The 27,203-nt window shown below is 38.4% G+C and overlaps 1 protein-coding gene across 3 annotated transcripts in view; it reads right to left on the reverse strand.

Moving 5' to 3' along the window:
• Window positions 1-27,203, reverse strand: part of OSBPL2 (oxysterol binding protein like 2) — a 39,211-nt gene that overhangs the window by 4,424 nt on the left and 7,584 nt on the right. For all 3 annotated transcript variants that reach the window (XM_055813277.1, XM_055813276.1, XM_055813278.1), the window contains 11 exons: window positions 20,070-20,232; window positions 12,578-12,725; window positions 12,257-12,332; window positions 10,407-10,541; window positions 9,251-9,348; window positions 8,368-8,550; window positions 5,386-5,493; window positions 3,955-4,044; window positions 3,203-3,326; window positions 1,165-1,293; window positions 280-403 (listed from right to left, as the gene is read on the reverse strand). In XM_055813277.1, the coding sequence (XP_055669252.1) occupies window positions 280-403; window positions 1,165-1,293; window positions 3,203-3,326; window positions 3,955-4,044; window positions 5,386-5,493; window positions 8,368-8,550; window positions 9,251-9,348; window positions 10,407-10,541; window positions 12,257-12,332; window positions 12,578-12,725; window positions 20,070-20,106 (1,252 nt within the window). In that variant the 5' untranslated portion in view covers window positions 20,107-20,232. The remainder of the gene's footprint in view (window positions 1-279; window positions 404-1,164; window positions 1,294-3,202; window positions 3,327-3,954; window positions 4,045-5,385; window positions 5,494-8,367; window positions 8,551-9,250; window positions 9,349-10,406; window positions 10,542-12,256; window positions 12,333-12,577; window positions 12,726-20,069; window positions 20,233-27,203) is intronic.

Genomic DNA, 27,203 nt, shown 5'->3' on the forward strand with positions numbered 1-27,203 from the left:
TGCCACTTCCCCCCAGGTTAACAAACATGCAAATACACCATAACATAGGATAGCAGCCTTGGGATCCATCTTGGACGCATCTGCTCTCCCAGACTTTTCTGGGAGAAAACAGACATCATACATTGTTCAAAATCATGTTCACTAACATAGGATGAGAAAGAGTTAAGGCTTCTCTAGGAATGAGAAACCGAAGACGTCGTTCCTCTGTCAACCAACCCTCCCTTCAGTCACCCCTCTCAAAATTTAACTCGTGAAATATTTCCTCCAGCAAACACATACCCATGTTTCCGTTTTCCATATTTCTGATATCTGGACGTAGCCGACAGTCAGTGGGAGCTAATATTGCTTCCATGCCTTTTTCTAGCTCATTGAGACTCACAGCAAAACTGGTGAAGTTGTACATCTTAAAAGGAAATTAAAGATAACATACAAGTTATTTTGGCAAAGTGGCACTGGGTCCCCTATACTGAATGAATGCAAAAGAATTTCCAAGAGAAATTACAGAGTCAAACCTTCTCCCACCTGCTACCCTGAAAGCAAGGTTAGGTTCATACAAAACTAGGTTTTTTTGTTGGCGTGGAGGGAGACAAGGAAGGGCAGAAGGTGATGGAAATCACAGCTTTTGTTTTTTAAGCCGTCTGCTTCAGAGAATCAAGACAGATTAACCTCCACGTGTGATATTTAACATCGTGATATTTTTACGAAATAAAAAATAAAAAACCCCAAACACCCACACCTAAAAGACAAAAAAATCAGGTTGCAAATATTGAAGTTAATATCTGGCTGCTCATTTACCACATTCTTTGGAAGCCTGTCTTTAACAGCAGGGTCAGCAGAAGGGAATGCGTATCCATATTTTAGCCACTCTAAGTGCAAAGATCTCACAGACAGTTTAACCTAACGCACCAGGCTCACACTGAAGCAGCTGCAGTCAGAGCACACATTCTTTCCACCAACTTCAACACAGCAGCGATGCTTTCAGCACAGGAACGAAGCAGAGAGCTTACTGTAGTATAATTTTACAGCTGCAGCAAGAACCGCCAGAGCTTGTCAATGTGAACGCTTAAGGACGGACAATTCCACAAGGTTTCCCTTGCATGCCACTCATGTTCTCTTGGGTAAGTCACTAGTGGTAGCAATACACAGACTGATTGAAACAGTTACCTGTGATGAGTTTGGTGGCCTACTATTTATTCTCCAAAGCAATTTACTGCCTGGTATAAACTGCACTGTATCTTGAACCTCTGGCATATCATCAGCCTCATCGTTTTCGGATTTAATAACATCTTCACTCTGAAACAGAGAGAACATTTGGCAGGGGAACAAAGGGAAATTGGACAGTTTCATCTGGAGTTCTACAGTGACTGTTGAAGAATCTTTTCAAATTTGAGATACTAAACACTCTCCTGTACTTCTGCCTCACCTCTCATTTCCTTTTCCTCACTCTATACTATTCCTCAAATTTTTATCGTAATGTCTTGCTCCTGCTACGTCTGAATAGTCCCCCACCACCTATGTACAACTTGAATTGTCTGTTTTAAAAAAACAATACTAGAAAATTAGTGTCTTTCGTAAGTCTTTAGCTTCCCTTCTATCCCATGCCATAGCTTAATTTCACCTGACTACTACTTCTTCAGATTGAAATGAGCCAAGACTGCAATTTAACCAGTTCCTATAATGGCATAACAAAGATAAACAAGGCATGCCTGCTTTTGGGTAGTGCTTCACCATTTGCAAAAGATCTGGACGTATGATTAAAAAAAACCCAGCTATGCCCTTGTTTCAGTCTGTTTTCCTGCCATCTAGATTCTAACAACTATTAGCACTGCCAATTTCCTGTGAAGGCTGTATGTACTTGAGTTTATAAATACAGTGTCTTTATTCAAAGCTCCTTTGTTACCAGATGCACTGCTATAATGCATATATAAAATCAAATGCAGTACTCTTCAAGAGGCTGCTCTCAGAATCTGAGAGAATCTGACTGTTGTAGGACAGCTACACCGTGGCATTTCAGAGGATCTCACCATGAGAAACCATTTAAAACCACAACAGCCAGAAGGAAAGTCTGAGGCAGTAACATCCTAGAGTCAGTATCATCCCTCCCCTCACTCACACCCCCTTGCTATTTTCTTCTGCCCCCTCTGACATGACTCATTTATTTCATTCAAAAATACCCTATTAAGTTAAACAGGGCCTGTTTTATACACTAGAAAACAGCTCCATATGGTTAAGAGTCTAATTTTAATCATTTGGTTTGAGTATTCATTATTTAAAAGGACTCTTTTAGGCTACTTTCCATATCAACATCTGGTTTACTGTTAGATATTTCCACATCTAAATATAGATTCAACAGGAAGGAAGGAAAGAAAGAGTTGAATTTTATTTTATTTTTTTTTTTTTAGGATGAACAGAACTTTATTATTAAAAAAAAAAAAAGTCGTCAAAATATAAGCCTGTACCATGACAGACTCCAGAGCTGAAAGCAAGGCCTGATGTCGCTCTACATTCTTCTGATGGGAATACTTTTTAATAAAAGTTTGAGTCTCTTAACGTTAAAAGCGATTAGCTTCTGTTTACCTTATTTTCATTTTCAAGGAGCAATCAGGGTCTGCAAAACCCTGCTGGTATCAGGAAAAACCCAGTAGTCCTCTGCTGCACCATGCAACATTTTGCATTTTCCACGTAACACTGAGGCTTTGGCAGTAACTTACCTGACACTGTTCAGATGTGATGAAAAAGCCCTGCATGTTTCCAGATCCCTTTGTTGTCAAAACTACATCATAAACTCAGAAAGGCTGCATCACCAAAAGCCATAACTGACTTAGAAAACATGTAGATTTTTTTTTAATGCCCAAATCCTAGTATTTTTACATGTGGAGTTGGCAGTAGAGCCACTTTACTCATTCAAGGACTGGACAACATCAGCTTGAGGGCTGGTATTTGAGGACGACTTCTTGACATTATCTCCAGCAAACACCATTCCTATGGGCTCTCTTCAACACCAGCAGCTCACACGAAAGGCTATACGAGTTCAAAGTGCAATGCCTTCTTACGGGACGAACAGCGCCCGCATCCAACCCCTATCAAAACACAGACTGTTTTAACCCTCCATTCACCACCACCCGACCATTTCCATAAAGGTGTTTTCCTTTCACTTCTCATATTTCAGTATCTTTTCTCCCTAAAGAATCTTGAACCTTACCGGCTTCAATTTCTTCTGCTCACCACCTCTCTTTTCATTCTTTTTGTAAGTCTCATACGTAGTGGGATCAGTGCACCATAAGCATTCTGTCCACTTGCCATAGATCACACACAGCTTCTTTCTGCTGCAGAGAAAGCAAAGCAGACTTAGCTTTGGCTTAGAAGGCTTTAAAAGAAGCAAAAGGCATGCAGATTCTGGTCTATATTAAATACCCAGCTTCCTAGTTTGCTGTATTTTATGTTTCTTTGCAGATTTCTTAGAAGCCAGCTATCTGATAATGCAAAGAAAAGGTTTCAGCCTATTCCAGTCTTTCTGGCATTCAGTCCTGCAGAACACTCGTGAATTAGTCACGTGCTTTTGCCACAGTTAAAATTAGTCTGGGTGCAAAAAAGCCAACAGTTTACAATACAGAAACTCAGAGTCACGGAACAGGTTTAAATTTGATTAAAACCTTCCAATAACCATATTCTCATTATTTTAAACTGAAGACTGGAATCGTGACTGTACAACAGCGAAATCAGTTGCGACTACTCTGCATTTTCCCTGGACACCTTTATTTCCAAAGACTGGAGTTTTTCTAATAATGCTCTTAAAATGATCATTCTAGAATCAAGGGGTTTAATACGGACACAAAGAACAGAAATGGGTTACAATCTGCATTGCCAGCATCACATCAATGGTGGTCACTATGCCAGCAGAAGAAATGCCACAGTGCTCAGAAACAGAGAAGCCAAGAGGCTTTTATCACTTACTTTTTGTCCTGAATGTATCCCTCTACTCTGTGAAGCTCTTTCCCAAACAGTCCACACGGTTTAAAATTAAGGACACATTTATCTCCAGTACTGTAGAGGAAATAAGTACATAAGCTTGCTTAAAGAAGCAAGCCCCTAAATGTATTAGTAAGTTTACTTTTTTACCTCATTCAGCTTTTGTTGTATAGTTACAGTCAGCTAGGGGGTAGTTATTTATATCATTATTTTTCTTTAACTATGGCTTATTGTCTGACAAGGGCATTAAAAAAAGGCACACAACTTTCAAAATTCCACAAAAAAGAAGTCAAGGTGCACATGAAGACATCAGCCTGTGAAAGCCAACTGAAAACGCGACCGTACTTCCGAGTTGCATGTGTGTCTTAAATTTATCAAAAGTACTAGGAATAAAACTGAATGCAGTCTCACATGCTACTTAACTCACACTATTAACACACCACATTTCACATTAATATATATTTACAGCTAATTGTAACAAGAAATAACTTTTACAAGTGACCTACGCAGAAAAGTCTAGTTAAGTGCATTCAGAAGTTACCTCTAAATTGTCTACCAAAAATTCTGAACTAAACATTTTACAAACAGAAACCAGTATTATAGTCCAGCATCTTCCTTGCATTGATATGTACACATATGTAAATAATCTCTCCCAGGGAGGTATCAGGCCAAGTTTCTATGTCAAGCACAAAGCATACAGAGACCAACCTGGGTCTTCTGTGCAAATGTGGGAGAAAGGATTGTAGGTTTGATGTGGCAAGTATCAAACCAGCAGCCCTGCTGAATTAAAGCTCCCATTTACTGACAGAAAAACATGTGCAGAATTAATAGTTGTCACAAAATTCTCTCCCTCACCATTACAGGACATAATTTATTTTATATAAGGTAAAAAGCTTTTATATATGCAGAGCAATTGACATGCTCTAAGTTCATGTTACCCTACTCTGCAGTCATTTTTCTGTGCTGTATCCTTAATTTAAGACATTCTCTATTATCAAAATTAAAGAGAGTGCCAAATCACAAACAATATGATGGAGGTCCACTGCAAGCCTCTGACAATTATTCCATTTAATGGTTCTGAGTTAAATTTAATTTCTCTTCTCTGCCAACAGGGCTGAATTTGAATGGGTAACTCACAAATGTAAAATTTTTGCATCCCATAAGCCATTTAGCCTTGTCCCTTTTCATTAACATTATTATGATACCAAGTCCAGTTTAACTAATAGTTTGCATTTGTCAGAAGGAGGGGGGGGGGGGAGGGGGAAGAAAAAAGAAAAAGAAAAAAAGAGACAAGACTGGACCTACAAAAGAAAGCTTCCTGGGTATCTGACAAAAATCAAAACTATCTGCTGTGCAACAACAGCGAGCATGCGCCAGTCCCTACAAGCCAACCCTGAGTGTCATGATTAGCATTACCTGTGATTTACAATTTCTACCGTTCCATATTGTTCTAACCACAGTTTACCAATAATTACATTATGTACACAACAGGTTGGATTCGTCCATGTGTAAGCTTCATTATGTCTGTAAAGAAAACAGAGAAATAAATTATTTTCTTGAGTTTGAGATGGAATGTAAGCCTGTTTTCAATTCTGTTCATGGTAGGGCAAAGTATTTAGCTCTCCTATGAACAGCCAGAAGTTAACTTCAAAACCAAAAAGAAACAGACTTTTCTTTATAAGTCAACAATGTGTTCTATCTAAACATTAGTGTGAGTTAATAAAGTGGTATCTCCTTTATTTTTCTTGCTTCCCACAGAGTTGAAATAGTAAGTTTTACAGTTGCTGTGCTTTTGATTACAAATTCCAGCCCAACATAAACAGCAGTCCAGGAATTCATCTTTTACATTTGCACTTTTAAAGTTATATGTGATAAAACATAGTATTGCAGGAGAACTGGACTGACAAACTAACATCTAGGAGTGTCTTTTATTTGGCTACTGCAGCAGCACCGCAAACCTCTTCTTAAAGCTCCTTCTTGTAAACATCTATCATAATCTAGAGAGTAACTTTTTGTGATAAAAAAAGCACTGAACATAAATATTTACATTTTCTAGCAGAGATTAGTCACTACCAGTTTGGACAAAGATTTGATACGAAGACACTCCTCCCCAGGGACCAGTCAGAATAACCCTCTTAAACAAATTTCCATTTTACAAACACTGAGTGGTAAAAGGCTTTTGAACCTGAAGAGAGTTGACATGAGTCAGCAAACTGCGTAACTGGCTTCCACAAATATGCCACAAGTTTCCACACTGGTATATGAAGCCTGCTCTCGTGTCACTGAAGTCAACGTTGGGCGTGTGTATGGTTTGGGGTTTTTTTGAGTTGGTTGGCTAACACCACTGGGACACAACAGCACTATATTCAAGCTTCATGAACATGGTATTTAACAATCCAGTTTATTACTCAACTCCATCTTTTCCCCAAAGATTTACTAAGAAGGAAAAGTCCTAGAATTGAAGAATTTTCCATTTAGCTTCATTTTGGTTTTAATGTATTGTGAAATTGATGAATTAACAGATTCTAAACACCTTACGAAGACTTTATTGTAAAAGTGGTCAAAATGTTAAACAGGATTCCTATTATCAGTAGCTCAGCAGAGTCAAAGCCATCTACTCTCACTCATCTTTCCATGCTGGTAAAAGAAATGCTGAAGTTACCCGGTTGGCAATCAGTCCATCTTAGGAAAGATGGCAAACTATTTTAATATTAAAAAAAAACCAACTAGAAACAAGCTGCATCCCCCTTCACAACAAATGCCTTGTACTTCTACTTCCAGTAAGTATGGAAAGCACACTCCTATTTAATATTTCTAACTGGCCTGTTATTTTCCAGTACAGAAAAAAACCAGATCATTGAAATCTGACCATATTCCATAGCAACTTGTCTTCAAGCATACTTTAGAACAATGACTACTCTTCAAGTGGGGAAAAAAAAAATCTCACCAGCACGCCCTAAATTCATCCCACCAGCCTTAGCACACATTTTTATTCATGAACTACTTGATACCAAAAGCTGTATAGCATAAAACAAAAGACAGTCATGGCCAGTGCTGATTAATTAAAGTGTTTTCTAACGCATGTTTTGAAAACAGGGCCATGGTAATCAGAGATGCAATACTTAACACTGACTTGCAATTTTGCTTCCTGAACAGTTACTTGTTCACTCTGGCCCTGAGCAGTTCTCAGGCTACTCAAACCGACAGAACAGTATGAATCACAACACTGGGAGTCTCAAAATTTGATTTCAACTTCTGCTGCCAGCTTGATGCAATTATTAAAAATAAATGCTTTCATCATTTATATTCCAGTTTAAGTCTGCGCCCTGTAATTTGATTAGGTAGAACAAGAATTTTAATAAGTCTTCTAAATAAAGGCTCCCTCTCAAGCAAACTTTTTTTGTCATGTCTGTGTTCTACACTAACATTCATAGTTCTACATTCAGAAGAAATGTCCTCTATTTCCATCACCATTTATATCCAAGTTCATACTTTTATAAGCTTTGGAAGATTAGATGCCAGCAACTCAAAAATTAAACTATACTTTCAAAAGAAACTACGGGAAAAGTCAATGCTTGGATACGGCAGGCAAGTTGACTCTATCAAAGCCAAATGTCTAGAAGATTCCTAAGGCAACATTTCAAAACAACCTCATTTAAGCCTGAGGAAAGCTTTTATAAAAGCACCTTTAAGTGTTCAATTGCAGAATACTTTTTCTGCAACTATTATCTAGTGCATCTTTATGTCCTGCTTGGGAAAGCTCAAGACTCTGCATCACCAGGGCACAAACCAGCTTACGGAAAGTCATGTAATTTATGAGACATATGCAATTAGCCACAAGTCGGGGAGTAATCTGTAGAGGCATTCTTGGTTTTAATAGGAAAGTGATCATACACAGGCAGTGTTAAAGAGGTGACAACGCAGTCCTAACAAGTTTCTCATGTGCCTTTATCACATAGAACAGCTATTCTGAAGATGCAGTTCTTTCCACAAAACCATATGCACACAATCAAAACCAACAATAACACTGAAAAGCAAGATTAGCTTGAATAGCCGGTAATAGAATTTTATATCTCTATTTAATTTTAACATGCCTTCACAGAATTAGCTTTCAGAAGCATTCAATTTTTAAGAAATGCCGATTTTTATAGTAGAAAAACTGGGTCAAAGTGCTACAGCTATGATTTAATGTGGAAAAAAAAAAAAAAAAAAAAAAAAAAAAAGAGTCCTGAAAGTAAGCAGTTCAAATTAACTTGTAAAAAAACTCTTACAACCTCTTCAGCAAGTTTTTTTAGTAATCACCTACAAAGAGCCAACAGAATTATTATCACCTATCTTTTTATTCAAGTAAATATTAAGGAGATCAACATAAAAAAGGTATTTACTTCTCATACTTACTTCAGAAGCTCCAAAGTAATTGTTCCCCGAGGCTCCGCTTCTATACTCTTTCCCCAGAATTTTAGTTTGGGATAGATTGATCCATGAAAAATAAAGTCCTTATTGAGGCCTTCAGAATAAAATGCACTAATAGGTGGGTGGTGGCTGACTTGCTCAGATATAAACCTAAATCCTAAATCCTCCCTAGCAACAACAAAAGAGAGCATTACACAGTAAATATTTCTTTTAATGTTAAAAGAGTTACTCAATACTTTAAAAAATTTTGAAGCGTTTTTCAGTTAAGCTGAAAGTGAGACTTTTCCCTTCCTAGTCCCATGACACATTTACAATTAATGAAATGAAAGAATCTGTACTCTGAACACTTCCTCTTCATACCCAAAATCAACCCACATTCAAACACCTAAATTACTTTCTACCCAAAAAGGCACCTGAAGAAGTTTAACTGAAATAACTCATGAAAACAGTGAAACTCTTTGGGTAGCAGGAGAAGGTCTGACTGAAAATTCTTTTATCCAACTGCCGACATATCACCCACTTAAGCAAGCTGGAAGTTCTAACAGACGAACCCTTCTATCAGACATGACCAGCAAAACACTATCTAAATTAATTAAATGTCAGGAAATGTCTTTGGGGAAGACCACAGACCAATTTTTCTCTGAATAATTTGAAGAATACTCTGCCTAAACCTAGAAATAAAATTCTAGCTTTTATAACAACTTCTCAAAGATTTTGAGATAGTTTGGGGAAAAGAACTTTAGCTATATTCACAAATACATTTTAATAATTTTTATTTATTTCACTGAATAAAAAACCAAACTAGTGCAAGAGTCTGCTAACTCAAGAACACAGACAGCCCCAGCTCCCAGTTTAAAGTAATTATTACCTGGTTAATTCATAGGTTTCTCCTAACAGCGGGTTAAATGGTTTGCCAGTTCTCTCCCACTGAGAAGCTACAGCAGAAACTGCAAAAGCAGCTACAGCCTAGAAGCAAATTAAGAACACATTGTTATGAGAATAGTATATTAGAACTCTTAAGTTTAACATATTATATTCATTGCCTATTACAGTATTTCATTTCTTCCAAAAAGAAAGTGCTATATATTGCTTAAGGCCAAAACATTTGTATGACATAGGATAAGTGATACAGAAGTGGGGAAACAGAAGCAGTTAATCTCATTTCCAAAAGGAATTATTTTCCATAGTAAGTTTTGACAGGTTACACTCTGCCCCATACTTCTACACCCACCTCTAAGAGAAGAGCCTGGTTTTTTTAAATCTACTCTTCCTTTATTTTGACTGTCCCCCACACTCAGCTCATTGGGAACAGTCTTGCTTTTCCAGGCAAGCATCACTTTAACCCAGATGAGATTTCTTGAATCATACCAGCAGGTACACATGACACTTAGAAGCTCCTCCAGGCTGCTAAGTAGATCTATGTATTACACAAACACAGAATACAAGATATATTCCAGTTTCACTTAACTAAAGACAGAGCTCTGAGCAATACCAGTATAACCTAATGTACACAGGCCTGGTTTCACCATATTCGGTTCCTTGTTGCAAGACCAGCCATGTACCATATCCTACTCCCAACAACAAACAGCTCTGGGGAAGAAAATAGTAGTGAAGCTTGTCTCTGTCACAGGAATTTTTCACCCAGTAACTTAAAAATCACGGAACCACTCAACGAATCAATTTATGACGACTTAAAGCCAAGATTGCGTCTTCACAACACATAAAACCACAAAATGAGACACAGTTAAAGCAGCCCTTAAAAGGGTTCAGGTCCTTGGGCATCATCAATTGTGGCACTCTCCTGCACTAGACTTTTGGTTCAAGCCCTGTACACAGCATCAGGTGTGAAAGTATCACAAATATCTGATACAGCCACCACAAAACAAGAAACTTTTCTAGACAAATACAAGCATTCTTGTAATAGCTCCAGAGAAAGAGATACATTCAAGCGATAAATTGTCTTTAAATACTCTGGGAGAAAAAAAAACTTCTGAACTAACCAGAAAGTGGTAGCTGTTACTTACCTGCATTCTTTCCAGGGGGTCTGCATGACTACAAGCCTTATTAATGAGGTATATATGTTCCATGTATTCTGTTATTCGTTGGAGGAAACTCAATGGCTCATTGAAGACAATAGGCATCGTAATCTTAGACAGCTCCTAGGTAACAAAAGGATAAATTAACTTAATGTCGTGTCTAAGAAATTAACAACTGACAACAACAAGAATTTTGAAAATAAGTAGCGGGTTAGTTTATTTATAGCATTCTCCAAAAGACATCTGGCAAGCCTACAGTAGACCTCTAACTGCTACAGCTTGAAAGGGGCTAGAAGCCCAGTAGAACCCTACTAGCAATCAGAAAGAATGAACAACTTCAAAAATTAATCCAGCTAACCTAGTAAATTCAGGAAAAATGTTACCTTCTATTCTGTGGTCTACATAAACCAGAAGAGGTTAAAATTTCCATAGATAGCAACAATAATGTGCCAACCAGCTCATTACTGATATTTAAGTACCACGCATTCCTTTGAAATCCTCACACACTATTTGCATAAAATCTAACTATTTTACTGCAGTAACCACAAATTATTTTTTGAAAGGAACAGTTATATAAAGAATAGTATTTGAATTGCTCTAACAAATTTTACTGGCTTTATTTAAGCAACCTGTTATTTGCGTCAGGATGTTTTCTCATTTCAAATGTGGATACAAGACAGACACGAAGCTCACACAGAGATTTCCAGTTCCCCATGTCTTTTATTATATCCAAGCAAATCTGGCTCTTTAATCACAAAGTTGCACTCATGAGTGAGCAATAAAACATCATTTCAGTGCTTAAAATATAGCAAAAAGGATAATGCCACCAGATTAAGTTGATGCAGTATTTTCCTCACATTGCCACAGGCAGTAAAGTAAAGAAAATAATGTTACCCCTAACTGACTTAAATTGATTTGGTCCAAGCAAAGCATTCTAGCAGATAGGCCACTCATCCTAACAAAAGGAGTTTTGACAGCACAGGTGTATCTCTTATATGACAGAAGTTAAGCCAGCAGAAGGGCTCACGGACTTGTCTGTTGGGTTCACAAAGGACTGTACTGGCAGACCTAGACTAGATAGGAATGTAATTGCTTAATGCTTCTAAAAAGTGACTGTGGCAGGAAGGCCCTCCAGTGCAGAACATAATTTTCATTCCTAATAAAAGTGAAATAATCAAACATGTGGCTGAATTCTTAAAGGATTAAAAGGGAACAGCAGTGATGGCCAGTAACTATGCAAGCATCAGTGTCCTTTAACAACACAAAGCAATGTAAAGGTCTGTGTCCCTGCATCCAAGAGTAAATCTTGTGACCAAATTATATCATACCATTAATACCTGAAGCCTACAGTGGGCTTCCTGAGAAGTTTCCTGTCCCTTCAGTCAGACAAAAGCTTTTTTTTTTTTTTTTTTTGGCATAAGCTGCTTAAATTATGGAGGGGGGAGAGGAGTGCACAAACACAACAAAAAATCCCCAACCAAAACCATCACACCAAAATAAAGCCCTAAATCACATTTTGCTAAGTAAAGAATAAAAAAAAGCAGAGAAGAAAGCATTGTGTTAATCAAATATATTGTATTTGCATATATTTTTAATGGCCTTCATCTTTCTTACAGGACAGCCTTAGAAACACCAATCCACATGCTTCAACAGCTAAAGAAGGTAAGGAAATAGCACCATTCATAAGGAACATTGAGATTTAGAGCTGCAATTTAAGGTGATGTTCCCTACAGAAAAATGTACCAGGTATTATTTTGTGTCTTAAGGTTTAAGCAATAAAACCAACTAGCTAAAGTTAGGAGACCTAACATCGGCATGTTTCACCCAAGCTAACTTACCAGTCCAATGCATTTTTTTAATATGCTCCACACACTAAAATCACTTCTAGAAAACATTGGGGCAGGTAATGATGTCCTGTAATTGGAAGAAAACAACTGTCATTATCAGCCCCTTAAACAACCAGACACTTTCACTCATAGGTACTGAAGTAATTTATGAAGGAAGCAAAGAATTAACTTAAGAGTTGACACAGATGCGGACAAGTAAAATGCCTTTTCAGTTCCAGAGAATTAACCTTTGCCAATGAGACAGTAACACCCTAAAAATAATGAGCCAGCACATACCCACTTCTCATTTACTACGTAGTACTATGTGTTTACCTGTGTCTCTTAATTCCATTTTCTTGAATCTCTGTCTCTCCGTTATGCTTTCCAGTCCTATTGCTTTGGTGTGGATCGAGATCAAGCATTTCTGCAACCTTGTGATTTGCTTCTGAAAAGTCTCCTGATGAATTGTCAGAATCAAAGCCTGTATAAAAACCGTAAGGCAACAGTTTTCTTAGGAACCTTATTATGCCACAGAGTGCCACTCACACTGTGTAACTCTCACAGCACCAGTTATTTTAAAGGATATGAGTGAAAACCCATTATTAAGTGACCTAATTTCCAAGAGTATTTAGAGCCAAGTATTGCATTAGAATCAAGCATGCTCAACTAATTTTTCACACTGCTGAATATAAAACCAATTTAGAACCTTACAAGTTCTTCAGTAGCTCCTAAATCAGATTAGCTGTATTGTCTCTTCTTCAGAGCTGCAGTGCGATTACTGTAATTTTCTTCAGTTATGTAGCTTTCCTCAAAGACCTTAAAAAAATAATTTATCCTACTTATACTGCTAACAGGCAAGGAGCTGGGGCAGGTAGAAAAGGGATATTTTACAATCCAGTTGCAATCATCCAAACTACCAGAGCAACAGAAATGAAGGATATCCAACTTCTTTTTTGCCATCCATGTATACAAACCATATAACACTTCCCTAATGGTTACAGCAAGAACATGTGGACACCAAGATGAACTGAATCATTCCCTGAGCTCTGCAAGAGACCCAAAGCATGACCTATTATAGGTGGCTCCATTCCCTATAACCCAATTCCATCCACTTGGGTAGATAACTACTGGAAACCCAGTTGTAACTAAATGCCAGCACCCCTGGTAACAACATGCTTTGAACAGCTTTAACCATAAAAAAAAAAAGTTAAACCAACAGGAGTCTACAGGAAGATAAGCTTTTGTAATCAGGCAGCCCCAAGTACTAGTAGGACTAAACCAACAACCCAAGGTTTTAGTTGACTTTTTAAGTCACGCTACCTCCCCTCCACACACTTAGAGTAACAACAATTTATTTCTGCATTTGCCTTTCAATAAGAAAATTTTAAAAGCATTTTATGCATACAGACACACACACACTTGGTCACTATCAAAAGCAACAGGCATCTTGTCAATGCTGCTACACAGACTGACTGCAGAAATGAAACAATTGTTAACAAATAAGGATCAGCTGCAGCATCAACACAGATCACCCTAAACCGATGCATTAATACAACCCCCCCCTTCACAACTGTCACGGTGTCACAACAGCAAGCACTGCTGATCGTTCAGTGCAATAAAGGAACATTTTTGTTGAAAATAATTCAAAAGAGCATCAAGTCCTTTCTGAGTGACACAATGGTCAATTCTTCATCAAGAACCACAAGACTACTTCAGTCTTCCAGTTTAAGAATCAGAACCCAAAAGCAACATGAAAACATGCATATTTGCTGGTGTACAATTCTTGCCACAGTTGTAAGGAATCCACTAACATAATTTTGCTATTCCTTTCATTCCAGCTATCACAATCTGGGCAACCACTTCCCTATGTGCTGACAGTCACCATCACACTCAGCTACAGCCCAAAGTCCAGTTGTGGACAGAGAAAGATTCCAAAGTATTACAAAGCATGTAAGTACTCTAATGGAGTAAAGAAATCAGTTTTGACAAAGACTATTTCAATTTTAAATAAAGTGTTGCGATCCTCTGTCATTAACTTTTTAAAAATAAAGAGTATCACCAGTAGTACTTCAACTTTTATTTTTGTTAACATCTCCAACAGTGTGCTTTTACTTTATTAGAGCAATACATGCAAAGCATACACTCAAATAAAAAGCTACATTTTTTTCAGGGATACAGACCATGACAACATTCAAGACTGCACAAGAAGCACCACTGATATGACCTTATTTGGTAAACAGCAGGTGTAATGGGTGACGTCATGTATTAAACCATCTCCTACATTTTGATGTCACAAGGATGTAATTATACAGCAATAACCACACCTTAGCAGACTTAGGACTTAATTGGAAAGTATGATAGTCATATATGTATTTTCAGGTCATTAAAATGAAGACTACCCTGAATGACCTGTCTTATAAAAACAAAACACACAAAAAAACCCAAAACACACAAAAAACCAAAACGCATGCCTATCTTCAGTCAAGCCACAACAAAATATTTACAATTTTAAAATGGCATTTCTAACCACATACTAGCTTTTTTCAGAACCTGTTATAGTAGAAGGAAACTGAAAAGGCAAGTACTGTAGGATGCAGCAAAATAACTTTTATTAGTTTGACTAAGTTAGACAAAAAACAGACGAGCTTTCTGGTACATGTGCCCTCACTCAGAAAGCTGATCAAGCGCACACAACGTAAGGAACAGCATCACATTTAACAGGCACTTCAATGACACAAGCACACCTAAATGTAAAAGTAAAGCTTCATAACAGGAATAGTCAACGGGCTTATAGGAGGAACAGTCATGAAAAATGTTACTGGAATTACAGTCTCTACATTGTACTTGAAACCTTGCAAATTCTATCACATGTTCATTGTTTTTATCCACACTAGTCTTTCTGTTTCTCTATGATTCAGAATTGTTTTGCCCTGTTTCTGTATAGCACAACAGGAACTTAGATTCAGGTATATATGTCATTTATGGAAAACAATATATGTCATTGGCAAGTAAATAAATGCCAATTCAAACAAGCGTCTTGCATACAAACAACAAAAATTAAATCCCTACTCCAGAATAATAAGATATATCGGAAGTGTAAAGTCTGCTTCCTTAGAGTGCACCTCCACCTAATTACTAAAAAAAAACCCAAAACCCAAACCACCAAGTACAAAACCAAAAAACCCCCACCCACTAGAGTACACAGATAATCACTGTACTTTCAACCTTAAGTATCAGCTGGCTTGTCCACTACAAGCCCATTGAGAAATTTGAGAAACAACTTTTAAAACTAAGTTCTAAGTATTACAGTTCTGTAAAGAATGATCCAGAAAATGTTTTTCACAGAGGAAGTACCGATCTGGAATAAAAACAGTTTACTGAAATGATTTGTTGTAGTTTTAATAAGTTAAAAAAAAGCCTTTCTCCAGCTGCCATTAAAACTTTGAATTTGCAAAACTGAGCAGTTATGTTTTACTTACAGGGCAGTTTTTATAGTGAAAAGCCACTGGGAGAGAGGATAAAAATGGGGATTTAAAAGGGGGATAGGAGACCACACACAAAAATAAAACATCAAAAATCAGCTTAATCAGAAGTCCCAGTTTATGTCTGTTAAGGGTGAAAAAAAAGCTTTTAAAGAGTCTTAAATTTTCAAAGTCAAACACTTAAGTTGGGTGCCGACATTAATCTATTTAAAGAGCTTAAAGAAAAGTGACTTGCCAGTGACTCTAGTTTTCTTAGCCTTCTTCTTCCACATCCTGCAAACGAAACAAACCCGCTCAGACTACGCTATTAACATCAACCTACGAGGCAGCAGAGGCGCACGCTGCTCTTTGAGTCATGTACCAAGGCACAAGGCCACCCCTTTCGTACAATCAGCAACTTCCTTAAATACTAATTAAGCCTCCTCAGTCAAGACAGAAAGGGAATAAAAATAGCATAGTACTGAGAACCTTCAGACCTAAAAAGGGCATAATGAACAGGGATAAATACGCTGGAAGTGTAGATAGCAAGTGAAGCAAGAGGTATTTTTCTTCTTTGCCAGAAATTACCGTTCTCCACTTTTCAGAACAAGGCTATCGTCACAACACGCAGCTGTACCGCACTGCTCCGACGGGAGGCAGGCTGGCCTTCCACCAGCTCTGCCATACTGAAACAGGATGGCAGAATCCGCTGGTTCACTTTGATCCAGGCATTATGAAAACATATAAATTTGGCAGCAGATACCTCATTTCTTCCTCCCCAAGTGAAAGCAACACTTTACAGTGAACAACAGCCAAACCATCGGAAGCACAAGAGCAAGAGCCTCACAAATACACTAGGCTGGATTAACCTCATGGGCACTGAACAATTTCCATGGAACTGCAGGTTAATAATTTAAAAGGCAAAACTAAACCATTCCTGTTTGTCAAAAATAAATTACCCTGGTAACTAGCCAAGCATTTCCCTATTTGGTGGCAATCCTTTCACAAAACACAGTGGTAAACAGATATCTGACAGAATTAATGAAGGATACAGTTCTGACAGAGCAGAACCTGATGGCACACAGTCTAACAAACCTGTGATCGGATTAATAAATCCAAGGTGACACAGGCTAGAGGCAAGTGATCGAAGTTATATGCTCCTCATCTCACATAAAATTTCAAAGAATCTGAAATTCATCAAAGGATAGATCACTTTACTTGATCCAATCTACTCCTGTATTTGAGGAAAAACAGATGCTGTGCTGTTGAGAATTAACTGAGACCACAGGTAACATTCCCAAGAGATTCCCAAGGGGAGTACTCATTCATGAAGTAAGGATGTCAGGTGTCCAGCTAATCACCAATACCAATAACCTCTGAATGCAAAGAAACTTCTCTCCATGGAAACTCTTTTCTGGTCACTAACTGGATTCATCACCTATGTAACACAGTCCATCCTGTACATTCACAAGTATAATCATCGTCCAGTCAGGGTCAAAGCATCTGCCAGGAAGATGATTCCCAGCCACACAGCACGCAATTCCATCACATGAGCATGTCTTTTGGATACCATGGGGAGTGTGTCAGGAGCAGGAAACTTCTCAGCCAAAGAGATTAAACCCACCACAACAAAAAACAGGGGTCTCCTTAGGGTAGATTCACGTTCTAGAAATGGATGTCATCAATTAACAACTACAGAAAAGCTGCGGCTTCTTCAAGGAGTGAGCTCATAGTATCTTAAAGGAGGCAGCATACTACTTGTGTTGCTGCTGAGACTGCTGCCAAATTCTGAAGTGTAACTTCCCACAGAGTTCACATGCTCCACTAAGCCTGGTTTGCTACTTACAGGACACAAACCACAGTTGCCAATTACTACAATCAGTGAAGTTGTGGGAACACGTTGGAGCTCCCTCTGGGGAAACCAGGGCCCAGGACTCTAGGGGAACATGAAGAATATGGTGTACACACTGTTTTCATCTCAACATGGAGTTAAGACAAGGCTGAAAATGTGATTATTCCCAGAACCCATGTCCCAATCCTAGATTTAGAGCATAACAAGCACACGTCTAGAAGTGGCTTCTGCCCATCTACTGATCTGACCTAAAAGGAGAGTATCCTTGAAATTAACAGACTGACGAGTCTGCCAAGGGCATTTCATTTTTTTATGAAAATTTGGAACCCCAAATCGTGACATTTTCACCGTGGAACCTGAAAGCTCACTTTGGCTCAGAAAGGCCCTCAATTCTAAACTTGATCTCCTAGAGTGTACAGGGTCTACACCTACCATGCCCAGACCATCTGAAAACTAAGAGATAAGCAGGCACGATCAGCACCCATTAGAACCTAAAAAAATACAGCAAACCACTGTCTGAAGGATGCACAGTCCATGGTGCTAACAGAAGCAGAGTTGCTGCAGGCACCAGCAGTTGATGAACATGAATGCAGAAAGACCTATTTACAGTTTTCTTAGCATCACATTTATGTATGACTTGGACAAGACACAGCTACAAAGAACTTGGTCTAGACTTCACTAAGTTTGTGCAAGTAATCCATCAAATTGTTGGCATCTTCTAAAGCATCTAGCTGGAGAAACCTGTCTGTAAAGAGAGTCCTTAGGGAGAAAGAATCCTGAACAAACTGTTCTAAACTTAGCACTCCTCTTAAATCAAGTACCTGTGGGGCATGCTCCAGGGCAACATATATAAGGGAAAAAAGTTCAGCCTCCTTTAGTTCCTGGAGTGGCTCCTGCAGACCAAAAGCTTTCCATCAGAGGGCTGTGCTGAGAGCCTATAAAGACACCAGCTCTTCTTTTGCTTAGAAACTTCTCTCCTGCCATCATACTCTTCCCTGTGGAAGAATAAGATTAGGACAGGACAAGGAGTGCTCACACAACTGACGCACAACATCCCACTTCTGAGCAGAGCCAGCCAAGACTGCAAGGTACAAGAACACCTCATGCACAACAGCTCAGCAGTCATTACCACCTTGAGCATTTGCAGGGAGAATCAACCTTCTGAGGTTGAGGGAAGGGGAAAAAGAAGAGGAAAGAGGACAAAACCAGAGTGTTCAAACACAGATGACTCAAACACCGGGGACTGTGTATTTCCGCAGCAAGGCAAAGGAATCCATTGACATCAAAGCTGTACAACACAGATGTCATACTTAAAGGCATGTTTCTGTTCACCTTTTTAAGTGGGAAAAAGTATCTAGTTAATTTGTGGCCACAGTCCTAAGCTCTTGGAACTGAAAAGATTACTAAAGACATACAGGAACAATCCGTTGTTGTGTTTTCAACGTTTTTATGGTACAACAAATTGATTTTACAGCTGAATTTGGAGAACTACCCCCTATCACTCCTAGCTAGCAAGAATGTAACCCACATTTCCTTCTCTTCAATGTGACATAATTGTGACAAGTCCTATACAGCCTGCTGTTAGTCACATTGCTTCACCCAACCCCTTCTGTTCACTCCTCCTATGAGTTTCCAACCAACCATGTCTAAGTCTACCTTACCCACTTGTATCTACTATGCTACTTCCATTCCTTCAGCTTTCACGCTTCCCATTATTCTCTTTTCATTCTCACGACTCTACATTAAGCACTCTACACTCACTATTGCCAGCATTTCTCATTTCACCTCTATTACAGGATTTCTGAGGACATATGTAAGTGGAAGACTTTAAAATTGTTTGAGATCTTTGAAAGGATTTCTTTTTTTTTAATTAATATACTTCAAGCATTTTATTTCACCATGAAAACCATGTAAGGCTCTTATAAATAACCATTCACCCTTATTAGTTCAAAGAAAAGTACTATTTAATACACTGCTCAAGTGTGAAGTGATTAACATTTGCTTTTCTAGAAACAACACTGGATTGCAAAGCCTTTTGGCTCCCTACCTTGAAAGCATACTTTTACAGTAATTTGTTTCTGACTAGAAAAACATTTTCTACTTCAATTCTTCAGGATAAGTTTTCCATTAAAATAAATTAATAAAATGACAATAAAATAACCTATGGAACATATTTCACCTTTCAAAGGGTCTTAAAAGCATTATTTCTCAAGCTGCTAATAAATTACCTGCTTTCTACAGAAAATGAAAGCAAGACTTGGCCACTAAAGGATCATTATAGTGATAAAATCATAGCCAGCATTAAGCTTTAACACAAAAACCCTCATTTCCAAGTCTGAACCTGAGTTATTATTCTCCCTTTCTTCTTTTCAGAAGATAGCACTGGAAGTTTTACCAACAGAAGTTTACTTTTTATTTATTTATTAACAGCAATAAATTACTAGCCCCTCACCACTCACACAATGCAGTTTATAGCTTCTTTTTTTTCCTTGGCACTATGCCCATCACTCACCCGTAACGGCATCATAAAACTCTTCTTCACTATTCATCCTTCAGTGCGAAGTCTCTGTACAGCCAATCCAGCTTCCTCTAATGCATTGTTGAACTTGATTTAGAGATTAAATATGTGTGCTGTCGAAGTCTTCTTTTGCAAATACCCAGCTGCTTTAGATGATCTATTTGACAAGACAAGGAAACAAAATTAGCAACTTCCACATTTCTTTTTGTGTACAAACATGCACACTTGACAAATACTAATTTTCGTATTTCTTCCCATGGAAAAAGATGGATTTTTTTTCATTCATAAGTAAACAGCTTTCTTTGATCTCAAAGTCATTCTGAAGATGAATGCTACCTATCAGAAGAACAGCTGATGTGCTATGCCACACTTTTCTCTATATAAATACATCATATAGATTACTGTAAAATGTATCTGATTTTACTGCAAGTTAAATTTCAGGCAAGTACAGCTAGAAAAAGCAGAAAAGTGAAGGAAGAAAAAGACAGCTGGCAAAACAAAAATTCTCCTCTTCAGCAAGAAGATAAGCCTTAACGCATCCTTAACCAAGAAAGCTGGGAACAAGAGAACCTCAGAATCTTACTGTTGCATAAAAATCTTGGGCTTCACCTAGTGACCGTTGGAGAAGTTTTGTCAGGCTACTGCTATGAACTCTGGAAGCGACAACTGGAGATTTTTCCCTCTAGAGGGAGAATGTAAAGAAAAAACTTTTTTCTCAGTAAAACCAAGCACACTGCAAATAACTTACAGATTTATGAAGCATTCCAGCTCTACTTTATGGATAGACTAAATTAGATTTTTTCCAGATGGTTGGCAATGGTGTAACATAAACATTTTTACTTCACCCAGTTTTAGTCTAAGGAGAATAATGAGAAAATTTAGTTTCCACTCTTAAAAATGTTTGTCAGGTACCAATGATGAACCAAGTACACAATGATAAATGACAGCATGGCAATGCCGTCAATATCGCCTCCAAGACAACCTCAATCTGTCAGTCTCGATTTTTTATGATCCTTGATGATACCGCTGCCTTTGTGACAGTAGTTTTTCCAGAGTAATTATAACTTGCACAATTCCATTCCAATTAAGACAAACAAAGCCAGAAGCGCACTCTAGCCCTTGCAGAAGAGCTTGCCATGTATGAAGGCAATTCCTTCTTCCTCTCTGCAAGAAATCAAACTGCACAACTCCTCCTGTGTTTCAAGTCTTTTTACCTCACTGCCCAGAGCAAAAGCTATTTGGATGTCTCACACACACATGGTCCTTCCAATTCTCCATTCAGAAGAAGGAGCTAAAATAGCCTATTTCGGAACTCATCAAGGTGAATGCTACATTCATTAACTTAGAAGTATTAAGTCTATCATGACCAGGTATTTCAGTTTGTCACTTTTCCCTTAGGAACGCCCCATTTCCTCGCCACGATGGGATTTTACATCAATCTCTGCATCACAGCGATCATCTGAGCTTCCACAAAATCCTCAGTAATTTCTTATTTACAAGTTCTCACCTCCACAAGGAGAAAACTTTGTAAGCTGCTTGACTGTTGCCACAGTGCTGTTGCAATTGCTCTCAGCTGATAAGTTTCCTTCCCTTTTTCTTGTGCCATTCTCCTGTCAGTGACCTTTAAACCTTCTTCAACTTTCCTGCTCATCAGAAAAAAAGTTTCTGACTCACTTTTGTCAAAGTGCTGCATTCTCCTAGGCAAGGATGCAACAGCTCAAAACATCAGTAAGTCAGATACACAAAGACTTCCAGTGTAAGGCTATCAGCAACTGCTCTGCTTGTGGAAGGGAAAGGAGCAGCAGCTTCACTACAAAAAGATACAGGCAGCTCAGGCCACTAGCAACCATGCTGCCTCAGAATCAAAGACAGGGAGAAATCCTCTTAACTAACAATTGGTTCAAGAGTACCAGCTAGCTCAGACTTCTGGGTGAACTAAATAACAGCACTGAAAACATTGCTCTAAACTGTATTGTAAGCAGAAGTCAGCGTACCTATCCCTCTCTGTTAGCTTGCCTAGCGGAAGCCTGTCCTTGACTAAAAAAAAATACTAGAAAATCACTTGTTCATACCAAAGCTGCTGTCAGTCAGTTTCTCCAAACTTTCCAGCCCCACCAGCATTATAACTGGAACTATCTCTTCCAAGGCTTCCATGTCATATCTTTTTGGAAAATCTGTCCTTGAGGATACAACTGTGTAAACTTTTCAACAGGGGCAGAAAGAAGGAATCCAAAGAAAATTACTGCAACAGAAAACAGGAAATCGACACCTCTGGACAACTGTTCACTCCAGAAGCCATTATCACCAGGCTGGAATGACTCCACTAGTTTCCAAAATAGTAAGTTACATTAGAGGGCTTCTCTAACCCTCCAAGGCACATTTAAGGTTTCAATTGTCTGAAAGTACTGCACCCTTCTATCAAAACAGCAGACATTGTTTCTACAATGTATATACACAAGGTACAGCCCTCTCACGACCAGCACAATTCCCTCATTTTTTCCATGTTTTCTTGCATCCTCCCTTCACATGTTTTCTCTCTATTTTTTTGCCCTTGCATCCTACTGTTGCATACAGCTCATGTGGTGGGATTCTGTTCTGAAACAGCCTTACATCTATCTGCAACACAGAAAAAGGAGGAAAAAAAAAAGAGCTAGTTCAAAACCCACTCCCATCTACTGCAAATGCAAAGAGCACACTTTCTCAGGGTCCCTGTCCAAGCACAGCCACGTCACATAGGAGCCTGCAAGTTCCAGAGATGTTTCAGAACAGCAGCTCCAGCATGCTATAGACTTGTATAGAAGGCACTAAGAAATAAAAATTATGACTTAGGAAACATCAGTTATCATGAAGAGCCTTAAACAAGGTCATACAGATGACTGCCAGCTTCTCTCCCCGCTCCTGCACAATAATAACTGCATTGCAAAAGAACTTGTGAAGTGGAACTCCATCGCACAGCATGCAGCCTCACTACAAAGACAATGAAGCTTTCCTATAAAAAATACTCACCAAGTACAAATGAAGTAACTAGAATCAAAGACTTGAGTTAACTGAAAGGAAGAGTTACGCTGCGTTCCCCTGATACACACCTCGCACCACACCTTAAGCTCATTGTTATTTGAAGATGAAAGTTCAGTCACATCCCTGTAAGTTACACACAAGCTTTGTAACGATTACCTAAACCCCAAAACATTCACAGAAGTCACTTTAAATAATAGTTGAAAATTCTCTTAAAGTGCTAGGAGCACTTTCAAAAGAATAAAATGATACATTTTGCATCAGTTACACTAGGAATAACTTAACCCCCCTATCACTCCTTTTACATTCAGTTATTTTATTCAGCAGAGATTAAACTGAATTTGCACGTAGCCAAACACACAATGATAATAGCATTTAGATTTCATGAGCCATAAAGGTAGGATTAAGCCCTTTTACTAAAAGCAACAGCAAAAAAATCCTTTCAACTAGGGTGAAATGCCAGAAGACAAAAACATCCTGTTTGTTTCATATTCAGCCTTTATAATCTGTATTTTTCTGCTTCATGTCCATGATGTACCCAAAAGAATTCACTTACACACTAGCAATTGTAGTTAACAGCTTTTATCAAAATTGACAGACCTTCAGGAGCTTACAACCAACCACCATCCTGGAAAAACCTTACATAAAGCATAAGTGTTGCATCATGTTCACATCTTTTAGTACCAGAGCACAGAAGAAATAAGAAGTATATTTACATATTTTCTTACAGACATAGTAATCATTAGGAATGTAATAAAGGATTTTCCATACCGGACTTCACTCACTCTTTGTTGTACAGAACACTATTTCAGCATTCAGGGTCTGCTGGTTTACAGACTGAAATGATATTAGGGAGCTTCAATTTAACAGCCAGTGTTAATGGGCTGGGCCTGGATACTCCAGGCATGGACACCCAGAAAAGTGCTTTTGCCTGGGGACTGCAGCCCAGCTGCGTTGCCACCCTGATGACCAAAGAAAACTGTGTATAAATCATTTTATAAATAACAGGGAAAAGCTGCAAGTAGAGGCATCTTAAGAGAACTGGAAATTCATAATTTAATAACGACATCACACCCCTGACCACAAGCAGCCCATACTTTGTGGTTTACAAGATAAGCAACAAAGTTCATCTATTTCCTCATATTTTAAAGCTATAGGTTGGTAGACACTAATTGGATTTATTACGGGATTAGTGTGCATGAGTAAGGACAGCCACATTTATTTCTGTTTTCATAACAGATTCATTTCCCTACAGGACAGATGCTATTTTTGAAGCTCAAACTGAAAGACAACAGACAAAAACATCCAAAAAAAAGGGTAATACCCTCACAACAGTACAGCTTCATAACTGGTTGGTAAATCTGTACTGCAGGCTGTATTACCTTAGATTTTGCTCTGAGAAATTCTCTGTAGTATGTTGTCCACTATTTACAACATGATTTTACTGTTTGAAATTACATTTCAAGTGAGTGTCAAAGCAATTAACAGAAAACAACAAAGCTTAACAAAATTTATTGAAGCAAATCTTGAAAAAGTTATTTGGACAGAACCTAGTTTTTCTGGTCATTTTACTTACTTGCATGCCAACGCCTACAATATACAAAACCAGACTAGCAACTGTTAAGCTAAACATAGCATGTGAAGTCAAAAACCTGCAAAAGCTTCTGATATCTTCTAATGAAAAGACCACCGTTTTGGTTCCTCTGAAATAAGCTTTGCATCTTGGTGATGTTGTAAACCCATCCACAAATAGGTTAAACAAGATATCATGCTGTCGAATGACAAATTTAGAAATGCAGATACTAAAGCCGAACTAAAAATGCCGTGTTTGTCCCAAGCAAGACTGTTCTATCCTTTTGTTATTAAAAGGTCTCATTGGTGCTGCACAACTAAGTCAAAAGCAGGTTACTCATTAGAACTCCTTTAAATTCTCAGTTTATCAGAAAAGGTTCACACATTCCTGTATGACTGATGACCATGGACAGTCCTTTTCTTAGAGGACACAAAGATGTTTTGCAAAGGCAAAAGATGAAACAAAGCACGCAGTTGCAACAAATACTGCAGAAACACAAGAAAATACCAGCACCGAGTCTACAGCACACCTTGAAGTAGGTTCTACAGAGAGGAAGGAATTACTAAGATTGACATACCACTTTGCAGAAGCACCCGTCACAGACAGGCAGAACAAACAGAAAGGGCTGTTCCTAAACATGCATGGCACACCAACAATTGCAAGGCATACCAAGACCTATTCCGAGAGGCTCAGTCCCGGGAGAAAACATGCCTCTTCAGTGATCTTCACAGCCTTGATGCAGAGAATGTAACTATTCATACCACCTACACTACAGCAACAGCTGAGGTCCCATGACAAAGGAAGAACAAAGTCGTACCTCGATCAGCTGGTTATGAATAATGTCAAACAAAGTGTTCCGTCAAGCACTGCGTCCAACCTGTAACTCAACAGTGACATGTACCAGGTGATCTGGCTTCTGATAGCACGCTTTGCTTTCAAAAGCTTAACTCTGTGCAGATTGGAGGGTCCTGTAGGAGCTCAAAGCAGTGGAGGGTACAGGGAATGCTTCCACCCATACGGTATCAGTAAGATCTCTCCCAGACTTTGCACAGTTCCCACCTATTTTAAGCCATTTCCTCCCACTTGAGTTTATTTTTAAAACCAGGGCAACAAATGTGCAAGACTTTCCAAATCACTTCATGAAGTATCTAATTTGCTCGATGCATTCTGTGACATGCATGTTAGCATCTGCATGAGAAGAGATGCATGCACTTCTTGTAAAATGAGGTTCCTTCATAGTTTCTCTCTGAAACCAAAGGTGTGGAGATCTGCCACCTGCTGCGCTGTCGAAGGCTGCTTTCTGGCAGCTGTCCTCCACACCTATATGCCAGATGAAGCTGCAGAGATGACCTGTAATGGTAATCCATAACATCATTTCACTTGCTTACAGCTCTACGAAGCACAAAAAGCTGAAATTTCCTACATCTTTTATCTGGATAGGTTAGTAATCCCTCAAATTTGTCACCACGTATGCTTGCTCCTTCTCAAATTCCATTCCTCAACAGAAAAAAAAAAAAAAAAAAAAAAAAAAAAGGTTATGATTGTGTCACTAAGATCCTGGATCCTCAGAACTTCTGCACCAATTAAAGAACCCCAAACACTAGTATCTCTTCAAAACAACCTTTAAGAGGTTAAACATGCAATTACTATGACTTAAGTTTATTCAACAGAACTAGTTACTCCATACTAACTTGTTCTTCTGTTAACCCTCTACAAAGACCCAGCTGGTTAACCACAAGTTGCTCCTCCTTGAAGAAACATTTACATTTCTATAGAAAGGGAAGCATTTACAGCTAGAGTAGCTAATTTGACTGGAATGCGGTTCAGCAAGATCGGGTTTGAAGTCTGTCTGCCTGACTACAGCTGCAGTGTCTTATTCTTCCAGACCTGAAACATCAAGCAGCAATTCTGGAAAGCCACTGCTTTGTATACACCATCCTTCTACCTTTACAAATCCTGTTTTCACTCTGAAAACACATGTTCTATCTCTATGAGACATATATAAAATACTAGGTCATGTTCATTATACAGACAAGAAGTCCACTTGTGAGATCAAGGAGCATTTAAGTAAAGCCAAGTACGGAAAAAGTAAGCAGTCATGATAAACAGAGGTTCACCAGCATGAGCAGGTAGGGTGTTAGAAGTGCAATACACTGGAATTAGAGTGCCACCAAAGAATTAATGAACTAGCACATTCATCAGCTTTTTCACATGCCTAACAAGGTTTTTGTTGGATGTGCACTTCTGTAGCAAATTTTAAAACAAATTAAGTCTATTAACTTGAAAAGAGAATACTTGCAAGCAAGCAAGGAGAACAAAAAAAAAAAAAAAAAGGAAAAAAAAAAGGAAAAAAGTCATTTGAGGCCTTCCTCACACACACACAGAAATAAGAAAACTTTCTGTCAAATCTGAAATGATAAAAATACTGCACAAGTATTGCCAGGGGGAGGAAGAGAAGGAGCAAATCTCACAAACTCTGAAAAGACACTCAGTTTTCAAGTTTTTGCTTTTCCTTAATGAGTCACAAGGGCACAAGCTCA

The sequence above is a fragment of the Falco peregrinus genome, chromosome 9 (assembly GCF_023634155.1).
Source record: "Falco peregrinus isolate bFalPer1 chromosome 9, bFalPer1.pri, whole genome shotgun sequence".
Taxonomy (NCBI): domain Eukaryota; kingdom Metazoa; phylum Chordata; class Aves; order Falconiformes; family Falconidae; genus Falco; species Falco peregrinus.